General features: G+C 40.7%; 1 protein-coding gene across 1 annotated transcript; it reads left to right on the top strand.

The window, feature by feature from the left end:
• The first annotated feature begins 332 nt into the window (after positions 1-332).
• LOC115173499 (voltage-dependent calcium channel gamma-6 subunit) lies at positions 333-9,525 on the top strand. Its single transcript, XM_029731631.1, has 6 exons — positions 333-437; positions 2,427-2,940; positions 3,589-3,663; positions 4,331-4,468; positions 5,273-5,369; positions 9,513-9,525. The coding sequence occupies exons 2-6, from the start codon at positions 2,517-2,519 to the stop codon at positions 9,523-9,525; spliced, it is 747 nt and encodes a 248-aa protein (XP_029587491.1). The 5' UTR covers positions 333-437; positions 2,427-2,516.
• The last annotated feature ends 5,294 nt before the right edge of the window (positions 9,526-14,819 follow it).

The following is a 14,819-nucleotide window of genomic DNA, read 5'->3' as shown; positions in this document are numbered from 1 at the left end:
ACACACACACAAACATGCACACACACGCACACACTATCAGGTGCACGCTCACACACACACACATACATACAAACATACGCAAGCACACACAGACACTGATATAGTGATATAGAGTGATACACACAGTGATATAGAGTGATATAGAGACCACACACTCTTGACGCATATTCTCGCACATACATATTACAGGGGCCAGCAAAGACGGATAGATCCAGCACAACCGTACGTGCATGTCTAAATAAACATATACACAGGCATAGGCGTGTGGCCACATAGCTACTAAACACACCCACTCACACCAGACTACTTTGGCCTCCACCCTCTTTCCACTCCCCATACCTCCTTTCCTCTCTTCCTCGGCGACCCCTCTCTCGCGCACTCCCTCTCTTCGCCTCGCCCTATTTCATTCCGAACTGAACCACACGCACACCAAACAGGTCAGCAATTTCTTCATATCATTGTTATGATTCATAATGTGGCCATGACTGAGTGTATAGTCAAGCAAAATGAGTAGAAATAAATTAATTTGGGTCCGTTGTAGAGGGATATTGAATTATACAATTGAAAAATAAATGGAATTGCTTATGCTTATGATGGCCTTTAAAGTTGCTCTGGGGTGTCGGCATTTGTTGCTGGTCGAGTTTGTGTTTTTGCGTATTTAATGGAGTTACTGATCACAATGTTGTATATTTCAATGGGTATTGTAATGGAATAAGTTGAATTGAATGGAATATTGCGAGGCACTTTATTAACTTCTTCAGGATTGGTGGATCCCCTGCGGGAAGGTTGAGCTAACGTAGGCTAATGCAATTAGCAAGAGGTTGTAAGTAACAAGAACATTTCCCAGGACATAGACATATCTGATATTGGCAGAAAGGTTAAATTCTTGTTAATCTAACTGCACTGTCCAATTTACAGTAGCTATTACAGTGAAATAATACCATGCTATTGTTTGAGGAGAGTGCACAGTTCTGAACATGAAAAGTTATTAATAAACAAATTAGGCACATTTGGGCAATCTTGATATAAAATTTTGAACAGAAATGCAATGGCTCATTGGATCAGTCTGAAACTTTGCACATACACTGCTGCCATCTAAATCTATATTGCACCTTGGCTGGAATAATACATTATGGCCTTTCTCTTGCTTTTCAAAGATGATTATATAAAAAAATTGAAACAAATAGTTTTATTTCTTGTATTATCTTTTACCAGATCTAATGTGTTATATTCTCCTACATTTCTTTCACATTTCCACAAACTTCAAAGTGTTTCCTTTCCAATGGTACAAAGAATATGCATATCCTTGCTTCAGGGCCTGAGCTACAGGCAGTTAGATTTGGGTATGTCATTTTAGGCGAAAATTGTAAAAAAGGGGCCAATCCAAAGAGATATTCAAGACTGAATCATAGAAGACTATTTTGCATCTGTAATTTGAATCTTTATTTTTCAGAACTTCCTCTTCCGGTTAATTTTTATATCCTGTGAGGGTAACGGTAATGAGGTGCAAATATTATTGCTGAAGCCTTTTCATTGCCTTATTTTGAGTTAGCATACTAGTTGCTCAGACTTCTTTGTAAGATACAGTAGCAATGTGTTGTCCATCATTCAGTCGACATCTAAATATAGACATAGTTATTTAAGATGTATAAAACCATGTAAAAAAGTGACTTTAACACAACTCTGACTCGATGATAGTAACTGATGTAATATGTACACACAATATTTGCTTTGAAAGGTGAGAAAGTGTCAAAGTAGTAACCACGTAGTTGGAAAATATTATGTGCAGCATTAAATTGTCCATCATATAGCCGTCAAGATGAAAATGATATTCGCCATGTTAGATTTTATCAGCCACTATAGCCACTATACAGCTTTAACATTTAGTTTATACTAACATTGTGATTGTTTAAAGTCAGTAGATTGTCTTCTACTGATGTTAAAACTCGTTTTTTTTCTTAATTTAGAATAAGCTGCTTTCGCCTTCTTGGCTTCTCCTCCATAACTCTGTTTCCCAACTTCTACCCAGAAGCTACCTCTCTTTTTGATCTTTTTTTCAAATCTATTCTAATTTATGACCCATTTTTCATTATGACCTGCTCATCATTGCATCCTTTTTCCAAACCACCTTTTACATCAAGCTTTCAATGTCTGGTGTTACTAACTTACAATTAATGATTTGTGCCGACACCCAAAAAAACTAAAAAATCTATATTTTTTTGCACTGATAATCCTAAACATGATTTATCATTTTTTATCATGGGTTTAGCATGTTTGCTTCATAAACTGAGTCAGCAGTGCTGCTAATTCCCATTTACCTTGTTTTCCTGTCCTCCCACATCTTCCTGTTCCCTCCCTCCATCCCGCTTGCCAAAACAACCCCTGTCTATCATAATTTCTATTGCTCCACTGCCACTTCACCATAGAAACCCATTCCCTGTCTCCTGCACTCTCTACCTGTCTTTAGCCATTATTCATATTCATTTCTTTCAATCGTGAACATCTGCAAAGCTGCTATGTGGTCCACCTTCTTTCTGCACGAAGAGGATGGCAGACCGATTCCACCAGGGGTGGGCGTAGGACCAGGAGCAGGTCCACTGGGACTGACCGGTGTCATGGGTGGCAGAGGGGCTTGGGCTGGTGCTATGGGAGTTAAGCGCCGGGCAAAAGCGTTGACATCGAGACACCCAGGGGGCATGAGCGAGGTCCAGAAGGGCAAGATCAAGCTGGCGTTCTTCGTGGCCATCGTGGGTGTGGTATTGACAGTCTTGGGCTTGGGCACAGAATATTGGGTGGAGCTGTCCCCGCCCAAGAACTTCTACAACAACCAGACATGTCTGGCGGCTCACTACGGGCTGTGGAAAGGATGCTCCCGGACTCTGTGGGTGGCGGACATAGACCCTGAGCGAGAGAGCTGTGGGCCGGCTGAACTGCCAGGAGGTGACTGCTCTGGGGCTGCATGAATAGGCCTACATGATTTTTTGTAAACCAAACAGCATTCACTCAAACTCATTCATTCCAAACTATACAAAACGCTCTCTTGAGAAATCCTATGGACCCTTCCATGACAGATTTGAAAGGGGTAGTTCAGCCAAATCTCATGATTTCAAGGCCAGAAGTGACAATTATGATTTCATTACATAGCTATGGCCCCCACCGTTAGATAAGGCTAGATATCAGGTGTTAGCATTGTGTCCACAATCCAATCACTGGATGCAGGTGTAGACTGGGTCACAGATGGACTGCAACATACATTTACATTCTGTAGAGATAGATGCTTACCTTGAACTAACACACATATTACTCTCAAATACTGTACTAAAATAGAATACCAGTGAAGGCAGTGCTTTAGTATATTTGTATGGTAGTCTATATGTAGGATCAACTGCATGTATTAGATTACAAGATGCCATGACACTAATTGTATAGAAGAGATAACAGCCTTGGTATTGTCATCGATGTGCATGAATGTACGATAACTAGTGTGCTGCAAGCCGTACGAATCTCAATAAGATTATGGTGATGGGCAAGTGGATAAGGTCTCCATCTGTTTCAAATAAGTTCCTCGTCTCTCCTCATCTCCTTCAGAATCTCACTGCAACTACTTCAAGTTCTACACCACTGGAGAGAATGCCGTCATCTTCCAGAAGACAACAGAAAAGAGTGAGTCAGCTTGTCCCCTGCCCTCTTTCAACCTATGTCCCACCTTGCCCGCCCACTCTCTTTCTTTCTTCCTAGAGTCTGTCGTCTATGCTTCACTGGGTCAGCCATTGACTGCAGAGCGAGTGTCTATAATGTATTCCTCCTACTCCTTTTCTGTTATGGCATTGAAGTCAGCAAGGCAGCGTTTCTTCGTGGGTCTATGGGGACCAATTGTGAAATCCTGTTTTTTTTTCTCGAGCTCTAAACCAGAAGTGTTGTGCACCATATTGGCACTGATGGCCAAATTCAATATCTTTGGATTTATTATGCGCAAAAGGAACAATATCTTCGGTGTTTTGTATTAGTTTCAATGGGAATGATGCCCGATATGTCAGGACTGTGACATTTAACGCTTCCATTATCATCTAGGCAAGTCAGAGGTGAAGTACCAATATCTGTTAGAATTATAAGTGGATGCCATGATCTTTACCTTTTTGCAGATTGCCATTTTTTAACAATGTTTCACTTATGTGGTTGTTTTACTTACCTTAGTTGAATGCCCTCATTGCAAGTCGCTCTGGATAAGAGAGTCTGCTAAATGACTAAAATGTAATTGTACCTGGTGCCAATGTACTATGAATAATGGAATGCACCTGTATCAAGACAATAACCGTTTCTCTCTTCCCAGGTCTGAATGTGGCGGCAGCCATGATGGCCCTCTTCGGTCTCTTCCTGATGGTCATGGGGGCCATATGCATCACCACAGCCCTCAGCAAAGGAGAATTGTTCTTCCTCAAGCCTGCTTCGGTTTGCTTCATTCTGTCAGGTGAGCGAGTAGACATATAACAGCCAAGGTATTATACACTGTGTTGACATGACATTAAGAATACCCGCTCCTTCCATGTCATAGACTGATCAGGTGAATCCAGGTGAAAAGCAATGATCCCTTATTGATCCCTTGTGGGAAGCATTGGAGTCAACATGGGCAGGCATCCCGACGAGTTCTGAGGGCAACAGGGGTGGGGGGGTTCAACTGTTAAAAATGTTTTGTACACTCTGTATAACTACAATGGTTAAATGTCACATATCTAATGAGACCATGGGAAGATCTCATTCTCAATTGCATACTCCTCGTGTCCTCTCTCCTCGTCTCCTTCTCAAAACCCATTGGAGGAGAAGGTCAGAGGGGAGGGACCTCTGGCTTTGCCATCCAATGGGTTTTGAGAAGGAGATAGGACATAGGATGCGAGGAGAACACAATTCAGACCTTCCCCGTGTTGCAGAGAGTTAGGAGTCAGTTAGGACTAAACCTGTGCATGCAGCAGAAACAAAACAAATGCTACTGGTACTCAACACAAAATTGTAAAAACGAAAAACATAGAGCCATTATTCAAGTGTGTCAAGGGAGCTCACTAATTAGATACACAGGGCATTAGTCATGGCACCTGTCCAGTCCTGATATACTCTTGAGACTCTGAGAAGTGGATGAGGAAAAGATCACAGATATCAATACCACCTCCACCATCCCATCAGTAAGATGTATTTACCATCTCCACACACACCAAGCCCCTAATATCTCTCTCTTTTCTTCTTTCATCCCTCTCTATCTCTCCATCCTTCTCTCTCTTAGGCCTCCTGATGCTCCTATCTCTTACTGTTTTCAACCAATCGGTCCTCTCCTTCCTAGCCAGTGACCACTCGGTGCCATTGCATCACGAGCTGTCTTGGTCAGTGTCCTGTATTGGGTGTGCAGGGGCCATGCTTATTTTGGGCGGGATCTTCTTTCTCTTGCTTGCACTACCATTCAGTCCCTGGCAAAGGTGTTTTCCCCCCAAAAATGAAAGTGACAGCTAGTGGCGAGAAGGAAGTATTGCACTTTATCTGTATGTCTTATAACTGTTGTTGAGAAATGGTGTCTCCTGCAGTCTTACATTTTACGAAGATGTTCCTCGTCTTAAATGTTTTTTCTCTCCTTATTTTGCATAAATCAGTAGAGCTCATTAAAGGGACGTTATACTGCTCTTGACCTATGAAAGCTGAATAATTAACACTTACGATAACCAGGTTTCCATCCAACATTTTTATGCGAGTAAAATGCGTGTTGAATAACAAAATGTCATGACAGGCGTGATGGAAACATATTTTGGGCGGGGTAAACTTTCCAAATGTCAACAAAAGAAAATACGCTAGACAAGGTGGGATCTTTCTTTGTCGGTAAAATGAATTATGCGAGAAATGTCGGTGGAAACGATTTGAACCATCATATCGAGTAAACTTTGAGTCACGTAATGACATGTTGTGTGGTCCTCCCCACTACGGAAAGCATGCAGTCTATTAGGCTACAGATTAAATCATTCATGACGAACTTCACAGGCTGGTGAAAGTGCAAGGTGATGAGCTTGATGCTCCTTTCCAATAAATATTGAGGGTCTTATTCTGGTGAACTGATAATCGATGCTTGGCTGCCGTTTGACAAATAAAAAGAATGTTGCTCTTTTGTCCATAATAATGGTAGGGCTATAGGTGTGCTCTAGCCAACAGCGAAATGCGCGTTCTTGGCTTCAAGCTCAAGTGACAATACCAGTGTAGGCGCACACGCTATATAACGCAACCGTTTTTTGTGTGTGAGAAAACCATCAGTAGAGTTGAAAATGCGATGAAAACCCATTTAATTTGTATTTTTTATTCGGTACATGGGAATGTAAAAGCAAAAGGTATTTTATGTGCACGACTTCATCACGTACAGCCTTTTATCTTCAATACGTACATTTGATGGAAACATGTCTGGAGGGAAAATGCACATATTTGTTTTTATGCGGATTTTAGAATACTCACGTGAACATCTGTCACCAATTGGATGGAAACCTAGCTACTGACACGTTTCTTGGCAGAATCAAAGGTGTTAGTTGACAGCAGAAATATCACATTGCATGTGCAAAATGTAATGTGCTGGTATGTTCAAACATCACCCCAAGTTTGAAATTCAAGTTATTCAAAGTGATATTAAATTAATGTAACAACAACAACTGTTAACAGTTGTTTTTTGAATTTGTAAACATCACTTCTTAAGTATTTTTGCCAAAACTTTGATGATATTGTGATCGACAGTCTTTAGAGAGTATTAAGGCTAGGCGTCTCGCTAGCGGGACAACTTCCTGTGAAACTGGAGGGCGCGCAATTCAAATAAATAATCATAAAAAGATTAATATTAAACATGTAGGTACATACAAGTGTCTTATATCGGTTGAAAGCTTACATTCTTGTTAATCTAACTGCACTGTCCGATTTACAGTAGCCATTACAGCGAAAGCATGCCATGCGATTGTTTGAGGACGGCGCCCCACATCAAAATATTTTTCCACCACCACAGGTTTCATAAATTCACAAATAGCAATTAAATGTTCACTTACTTTTGAAAATCTTCCTCTGATTTGTCATCCAAAGGGTCCCAGCTATAACATGTAGTGTCGTTTTGTTAGATAAAATCCTTCGTTATATCCCAAAAAGTATGTTTAGTTGGCGCCATCGATTTGAGTAATCCACTCGTTCAACATGCAGAGAAAGGAATCCAAAAATCTACCACATAACTTTGTTAAAACAAGTCAAAATATGTTTCTATTGACTCCTCAGAAACCCTAAAATGTAATCAAACTATAATATTTCATACGGAAAGAAGTAAGTTCAATAGGAAAACGATATTAGCAGGTGCGTCTCGTCTTCATCGCACATAAACGAATTTCCAAGATTGTGTCCCTGTAGAAAACCTCATTATTCTTACTCGTTTTGGAAGAAACAAGCCTGAAACCTTGAACATTGAGTGCTGACACCCAGTGGAAGCCATAGGAGTTGCATACTGGGAGGTAGATTTAATTATTTCCCTATACCTTCCATTGTAAGAGCATGAACTCTCAAAAAAAAAAGAATCCGGTTGGTTTTTCTCCTACCATATCTATTGTGTTATAGTCTCCTACATTATTTTAACATTTCTACAAACTTCAGAGTGTTTTATTTCCAATGGTACCAATTATATGCATATCCTGGCTTCTGGGCCTGAGCAACAGGCAGTTTACTTTGGGCACATCAGTCAGGCGGAAATTGAGAAAAAAGGACCCTAGCCTGAAGAAGTTTTAAAGATAGTAATTGGAATTCAGAAGTATTACACAGATAGAAAGTACAGTACAAAAATTCTAGAGTTTCTATTAAATAAACACACACAATCCCATGAAATTGTCAGGTTTTTACAACTGCCTTTCAATATACAGATACAGTGCATTCGGAAAGTATTCAGACCCCATGACTTTTTACACATTTTGTTACGTTACAGCCTTATTCTGAAATGTATTACATCGTTTTTTCCCCCCTCATCAATCTATAAACAATATTCCATAATGACGAAGCGAAAACAGTTTTTTTCCTACATTTATTAAAACAAAAAAATGGAAATATCACATTTACTAAGTATTCAGACTCTTTATTCAGTATTTTGTTGAAGCACCTTTGCAGCGATTACAGCCTTGAATCTTTTTGGGTATGACGCTAGCTTGGCACACCTGTATTTGGGGAGTTTCTCCCATTCTTCTCTGCAGATCCTCTCAAGCTCTGTCAGGTAGGATGGGGAGCGTCGCTGCACAGCTATTTTCTTAAGAGATGTTCGATCAGGTTCAAGTCTGGGCTCTGTCTGGGCCTCTCAAGGACTTTCAGAGACTTGTACCGAAGCCACTCCTGCATTGTCTTGGCTGTGTGCTTAGGTTCATTGTCCTGTTGGAAGGTGAACCTTCGCCCCAGTCAGAGGTTCGGAGCGCTCTGGAGCAGGTTTTCATCAAGGATCTCTCTGTACTTTGCTCCGTTCATCTTTCCCTTGATCCTGACTAGTCTCCCAGTCCCTGCAGCTGAAAAACATTCCCACAGCATGATGCTGCCACCACCATGCTTCACCGTAGGGATGGTGCCAGGTTTCCTCCAGACGTGAAGCTTGGCATTGAGGCCAAAGAGTTCAATCTTGGTTTCATCAGACCAGAGAATCTTGTTGCTCATGGTGTGAGAGTCCTCTTTAGGTACCTTTTGGCAAACTCCAAGCAGGCTGTCATGTGCCTTTTATTGAGGAGTGGCTTCCGTCAGGCCACTATACCATAAAGGCCTGATTGGTGGAGTGCTGCAGAGATGGTTGTCCTTCTGGAAGATTCACTCATCTCCACAGAGCAACTCTGGAGTTCTGTCAGAGTGACCATTGGGTTCTTGGTCACCTCCCTGACCAAGGCCCTTCTTCCCCGAATGCTCTGTTTGGCTGGGCGGTCAGCTCTAGGACGAGTCTTGGTGGTTCCAAACTTCTTCCATTTAAGAATGATGGAGGCCACTGCAGACCTTTTTTGGTACCCTTCCCCAGATCTGTGCCTCAACACAATCCTGTCTCGGAGCTCTACGGACAATTTCTTCGACCTCATGGTTTGGTTTTTGCTCTGACATGCACTGTCAACTCTGGGACCTTATATAGACAGGTGTCTGCCTTTCCAAATCATGTCTAATCAAATGAATTTAAGACAAGTGTACTCCAATCAAGTTGTAGAAACCTCTCAGGGATGATCAATGGAAACAAGATGCACCTTAGTTCAAGTTCGTGTCTCATAGTAAAGTGTCTGAATACTTATGTAAATAAGATATTTACATTTTTTATTTTAATACATTTGCTAAAATGTATAAAAAACCTGTTTCCGCCTTGTCATTATGGGGTATTGTGTGTAGATTGATGAGTAAAAAATGTTATTTAATACATTTTAGAATAAGCCTGTAACGTAACAAAATGTGGAAAAAGACAAGGGGTCTGAATACTTTCCGAATGCACTGTGTCATGACGTTGGCCTCTTTGGGTACAGGAAGGACAGTTGACCCCCTCCCCTTTGTACCATCACCCAACCTACCTTCCCCCCAACCCAGGGTTGTAAAAATTCCAAGAGGAGAATCTACTACAACATGTTTCATAGAGAGACAAAGGAAATTCTTCCAACTCATAGAATTGGAGAACCGAGCGACATGTGTGTTCTGGAGAAGATATGGAAGATTGATGAAGACTCCAGCTACGAACTGATCCACTTGGTACAATTTTGTGATACTCAGAAGAGACAATATAGCCATATTACCATAAAAATGTCTATATAATAGCCTCAGCGATGCGACTGGTATCATAATGGTTGTATAAAATGTATTAATAAGGATAAAGCTATTTGTAATACATTAAGATGCTATGTACTGATGTTAATGTGATAGAATTGTCTTTCTGTAACCAAGTCTAACTCAGTCATAGGCACGCCCCCAGGGACACATACAGGACCAGGCGTCATTTGACAAGCCTGTTCTATGGGCACTATAAAACACCCCCTGATTTACATTTCTACAGACCAGGCCTCCACTCCATTGCGAGAAGTGGGCCAGTAGGTTTTATCATCCAAGTACTCTACTGAAAGTGAACCATACCACGTGGTTAACTTTTAGACTATCGATATCGACAGAATAAGAACAAGTCTTTGATATTAATTATTAGTCTGTAGCTAAGTAAATTATATCATCGAACGCGAAGACCAACCACATCCATTCTATGACGGCATTAATGAATGTCGCTCTGAAAGATCCATTCTAACCGAGAGAGAGAGAGAGAACGCTGACAAACTCTCCATCAGAACAAAACTCTCCAACAAGAATCCCGACGACACATGAGCGTAAATATATATTGATTGCAATTGTTCCCGAATGAGTGAGCCTTCAATTGTCAATTGTTAATATTAATGAACTCTGTGTAACTTCTCAGCTTACCGTTTTATGACCCATTGTCTAACAGACCAGCCATGCTTGTTAGCCATTAGGGCACATTACTATACCAATCCTTTGTGACGATAATTACTGTTTGTATGTTTTCTGTTAATTACTTAGTGTAGTAAATAAATGATTTTAAGACAATTGATGTATGGATGATTTTAGTAAAGACTGGGTTCGTGCAGATAACCAAGAATGTACAACTTTCATGATGAGACTGAAAATAAGATAAGGGTTAATATTGACTGCTATCGATGTAAAATATTACTAAGTATTTTAAGAGTTTATTCAGAAGATAACAGCTCTATAAGCGTTCTTCTGTGGTGCCCCGACTTTCTAGTTAATTACATTTACATGATTAGCTTAATCGGGTAATATTAATTACAGAGAAATTATTTTATAAGTTAGCATGTCATATCACTTAATCCGGCATAGCCAAAGACACGACAACTGTATATATAAATAAATATATCAAAGAGACATTATCCTCTAAAATCTGAATATTTTCAGACCTCAAAGGTAATGTCACAATTAGTCTACGTCCCAGGCCATCATGTTTTGTAGATTCAGTTATATTCCACAATTTAAAAGTAATGTCAAAGATAAGCACCATGTATATTCCAGATCTGCGGTGCTTATCTTTTCATTTGTGTAGCTTGATCTACATAACCAATGGCGTTGGATGTGTGGACTCATACTGACGTTATACTACTTTTGAGGTCTTAAAAACATGTAACAAATGTTGATTTTGGAGTCTAATGTCCCTTTAAATGTTAGACGCACCATCTGCTCTTGGTACGTGGGTGACCATATAATATAAATGGCCATAAATTAATAAAGCGGCACTGTCTAAAAACATCTCTGGCTGAAAGAACAGGCAATTTCATCGTAAACCTTATTGAAGAGGTAAAGCGCCACAATTTATTGCAGCATTTAGGCTACTAACCAGGTACGGTGCCTTCAGAAAGTATTCACACCCCTTTACTTTTTCTAGATTTTGTTGTTACAGTCTGAATTTACAATTAATTAGATTGCAATTTTTTGGCACTGGCCTAAACAGAACACCCCATAATGTCAAAGTGGAATTATGTTTTTCGAAATGTTTACAGATTAATTAAAAATGAAAAGCTGAAATGTCTTCAGTCAATAAACTCCTTCTTATGGCAAGCCTAAATGAGTTCAGGAGTAAAAATGGCCTTAACAAGTCACACAGTAAGTTGCATGGATTCACTCTGTTTGCAATAATAGTGTTTAACATGATTTTTGAATGACTGTCTCATCTCTGTACCCCACACATACAATTATCTGTAAGGTCCCTCAGTTAAGCAGTGAATTCAAACACAGATTCAATCACAAAGACCAGCGATGTCTTCTAATGCCTCGCAAAGAAGGCCACCTATTGTTAGATGGATAAAACAATTCAATAAAAAGAAGACATTGAATATCCCTTTGAGCATCGTGAAGTTATTAATTACACTTTAGATGGTGTATCAATACACCCAGGCACCATAAAGATACAGGCGTCCTTCCTAACTCAGTTGCCTTAAAAACAGTTACGGAACTGAGAATGGATCAACAACATTGTAGTTAATCCACAATACTAACCTAATTATCGGAGTGAAAAGAAGGAAGTCTATACAGAATAAAAACATTCCGAAACATGCATCCTGTTTGCAACAAGGCACTAAAGTAATACTTCAAAAAATGTGGCAAAATGTTTATTTTTGTCCTGAATACAAACTATCATGTTTGGGGCAAATCAAATACAACATGTTATTGAGTACCACTCTCCATGTTTTCAAGCATAGTGGTGGCTGCATCATCTTATGGGTATGCTTGTCGTCATTAAGGACTGAGTAGTTTTTCAGGATAAAGCAAACCAGAATGGAGCTAAGCAAAATCCAAGAGGAAAGCCTGGTTCAGTCTGCTTTCCACCAGACACTGGGATATGAATACACCTTCCAAAGTACTGACTCAGGGGTGTGAATACTATGTAAATGAGATATTTCTGTTTGAAATTTTCAATACATTTGAAAACGTTTCTAAAAACATGTTTTCACTTTGTCATTATGGGGTATTGTGTGTAGATGGGTGAGAAAAAACAATCAATTTAATCCATTTTGAATTCAGGCTGTAACACAACTAAATGTGGAATATGTCAAGAGATATGAATACTTTCTGAAGTCAACGTATGTAAGGTTGCATTGTAAAAAAAAACTATTCAGAATCGTATGAGCCTTCAGTGTTGTAAATAATTAACCTAAGAACATTTCATGTGTTCTGTGTAACCCAAATGTCACACGTTTATAAATACTGTAAGATGTTTTATCTATTTGATCTTTTTATAGTGCGAGTTCAATGGGTATTGGAAGGTGAATTGTTTCTGTGGTTTTTAATGAATATAATTGCGTGTGTAAGACTTGATTTAACTATTAAATGTGGAGACAAGACATATCCCTCTCTTGTGCCTTTATTCTGTCTTCATCATTCATCTCTCCATCTTAAACACACATCTCAGTCACCATCTTGACCTCTTTCCAGCTCTGTCTCCACTGTCTGCCACATGTTATCACCTTCCGCCACAAAATGTAGAGCTTGGCGAATACTGCTGAAGTGGATAAGAAACACAAACCTTGGATTCAAACTGTGATCCCCATCTCCAACATCGTCCAATTTAAACACCCCCCCCAACTTCCCCACCACCAACTCAGCCCGCCCTTCCCACAAGCTTTTTTTTTTTAAGTCATTCCGGTCTGGTGCTCGTGTAGGCCTATCATGTGTCTCCATAAATGCCACACACACTGTTACTCATGTCTCGCCCCGCCTCTGGTGGCTGCTCCTTTGGGACGGGGTCCAGACGATTGGTGCTGGGGTCTATGCTGTGTTAACCTCTACCCTCATTCTCCACCCTCCTGACCTGGCATTTAGACCTGAAACACGAACCAACCGTCTCTAGACACCTGACACTCGGCCCAAGACGTATATATAACATGTTAATCATTTTCAGTGTGGTGAAGTGAGTGTGTCTAATCGGTTCCAATGCATTTGCTTGTAAGTGTGTGTAGCTTGTATATGCGTGTGTGTGTGTGTGTGTATGTGTGTGCGTGCGTGCGTGCGTGCGTGCGTGTGTGTGTGAGTGATGGTGATCATGGGTGTTATGACCTTTTGTGTGTGTGTGAGTGATGGTGATCATGGGTGTTATGACCTTTTGTGTGTGTGTGCGTGTCAGCAAGAATCAAGACGTATTAAGAAGAACTGGCCTCTCTTGATATGACCAAAATAAAGGAAGCCCCACCACCTCGTAACTTAACTTGTTATGAATGTCGCACTGACCCAGCAGGGATCACAGGTCTCCTGTCCATGTCACTGATCCCTATTCCTGTCAGGGTGATTTTTAGGGACCAGGGGCACATTACAAATGTTCACACTATCGTGCCAACCTGACCCAAGGTATTTTCTCTTCACATTTACCTTTATAGCACTATTCCAGGAACTATGGTTTAGTACGGGAAAACGTTTTGAAACAGGGAGACATTACCTGACTTTTTCCAATAAGAAACACTCAAATGTTTTCAAATGTTTTGCTACAGTGTACCCTACTGAACACAACCCAGGGCTCCCCAGAGAGAAAGGACTAATTAAACTCCCCAACTAAATCACACATTAACTGTGCACTCCATGCTGTTGAACAAATAGAGCATCCCTCTCCCTCCCTAGCTCCCTTCATCCTCCAAAGTCATTGCTTTAATGAGATTAAAACAGTCACTTTCATTTCCATCCCAAGAGTGAAGAGATTCAGTGTTATTCAATTATTATTCAATTCATCAACTGTACTTGTGTTAAGGAATTCTGCTGCTTTTCTGGGCCGGTGTCTTTCTTAGCCTCAGCGTTCATTTCTGTGACCTCTGACCCAATATCAACTGGACAGTCAAGGTCACCTGTTAAGGTATTGAACAAACATTACACGTGTTTTCTGTCACCTCAAAAGTGGTCATCTGTTGAGATGAGTCAATGTCCCAGTCTGTTTTGTAGATGTCACACCCTGATCTGTTTCACCTGTCTTCGTGCTTGTCTCCACCCCCCTCCAGGTGTCGCCCATCTTCCCCATTACCCCCAGTGCATTTATACCTGTGTTCTCTGTTTGTCTGTTGCCAGTTCGTCTCGTCAAGCCTACCAGCGTGTTTTTTCCGTGTTCCTGTTTTTCCTAGTCTCTGTTTTCTAGCCCTCCCGGTTCCGACCTTTTCTGCCTGCCCTGACACTGAGCCCGCCTGCCTGACCATTCAGCCTGCCCTGACCCCGAGCCTGCCTGCCGCCCTGTACCTTTCAGACTCTGACCTGGTTAATGAACCTCTGCCTGTCCTCGACCTGCCTAT

The sequence above is a fragment of the Salmo trutta genome, chromosome 34 (genome assembly GCF_901001165.1).
Source record: "Salmo trutta chromosome 34, fSalTru1.1, whole genome shotgun sequence".
Taxonomy (NCBI): Eukaryota; Metazoa; Chordata; class Actinopteri; order Salmoniformes; family Salmonidae; genus Salmo; species Salmo trutta.
The sequence above is the reverse complement of the archived record's forward strand: the minus strand, read 5'-3'. Positions and strand labels throughout refer to the sequence as shown.

Coding starts and splice junctions, on each gene's coding strand:
- LOC115173499 (XM_029731631.1), top strand. CDS start 2,517: ATGTGGTCCACCTTCTTTCTGCACGAAGAGGATGGCAGACCGATTCCA. Junction 2,941..3,588: donor GCCGGCTGAACTGCCAGGAG/GTGACTGCTCTG, acceptor CATCTCCTTCAG/AATCTCACTGCAACTACTTC. Junction 3,664..4,330: donor CCAGAAGACAACAGAAAAGA/GTGAGTCAGCTT, acceptor CTCTCTTCCCAG/GTCTGAATGTGGCGGCAGCC.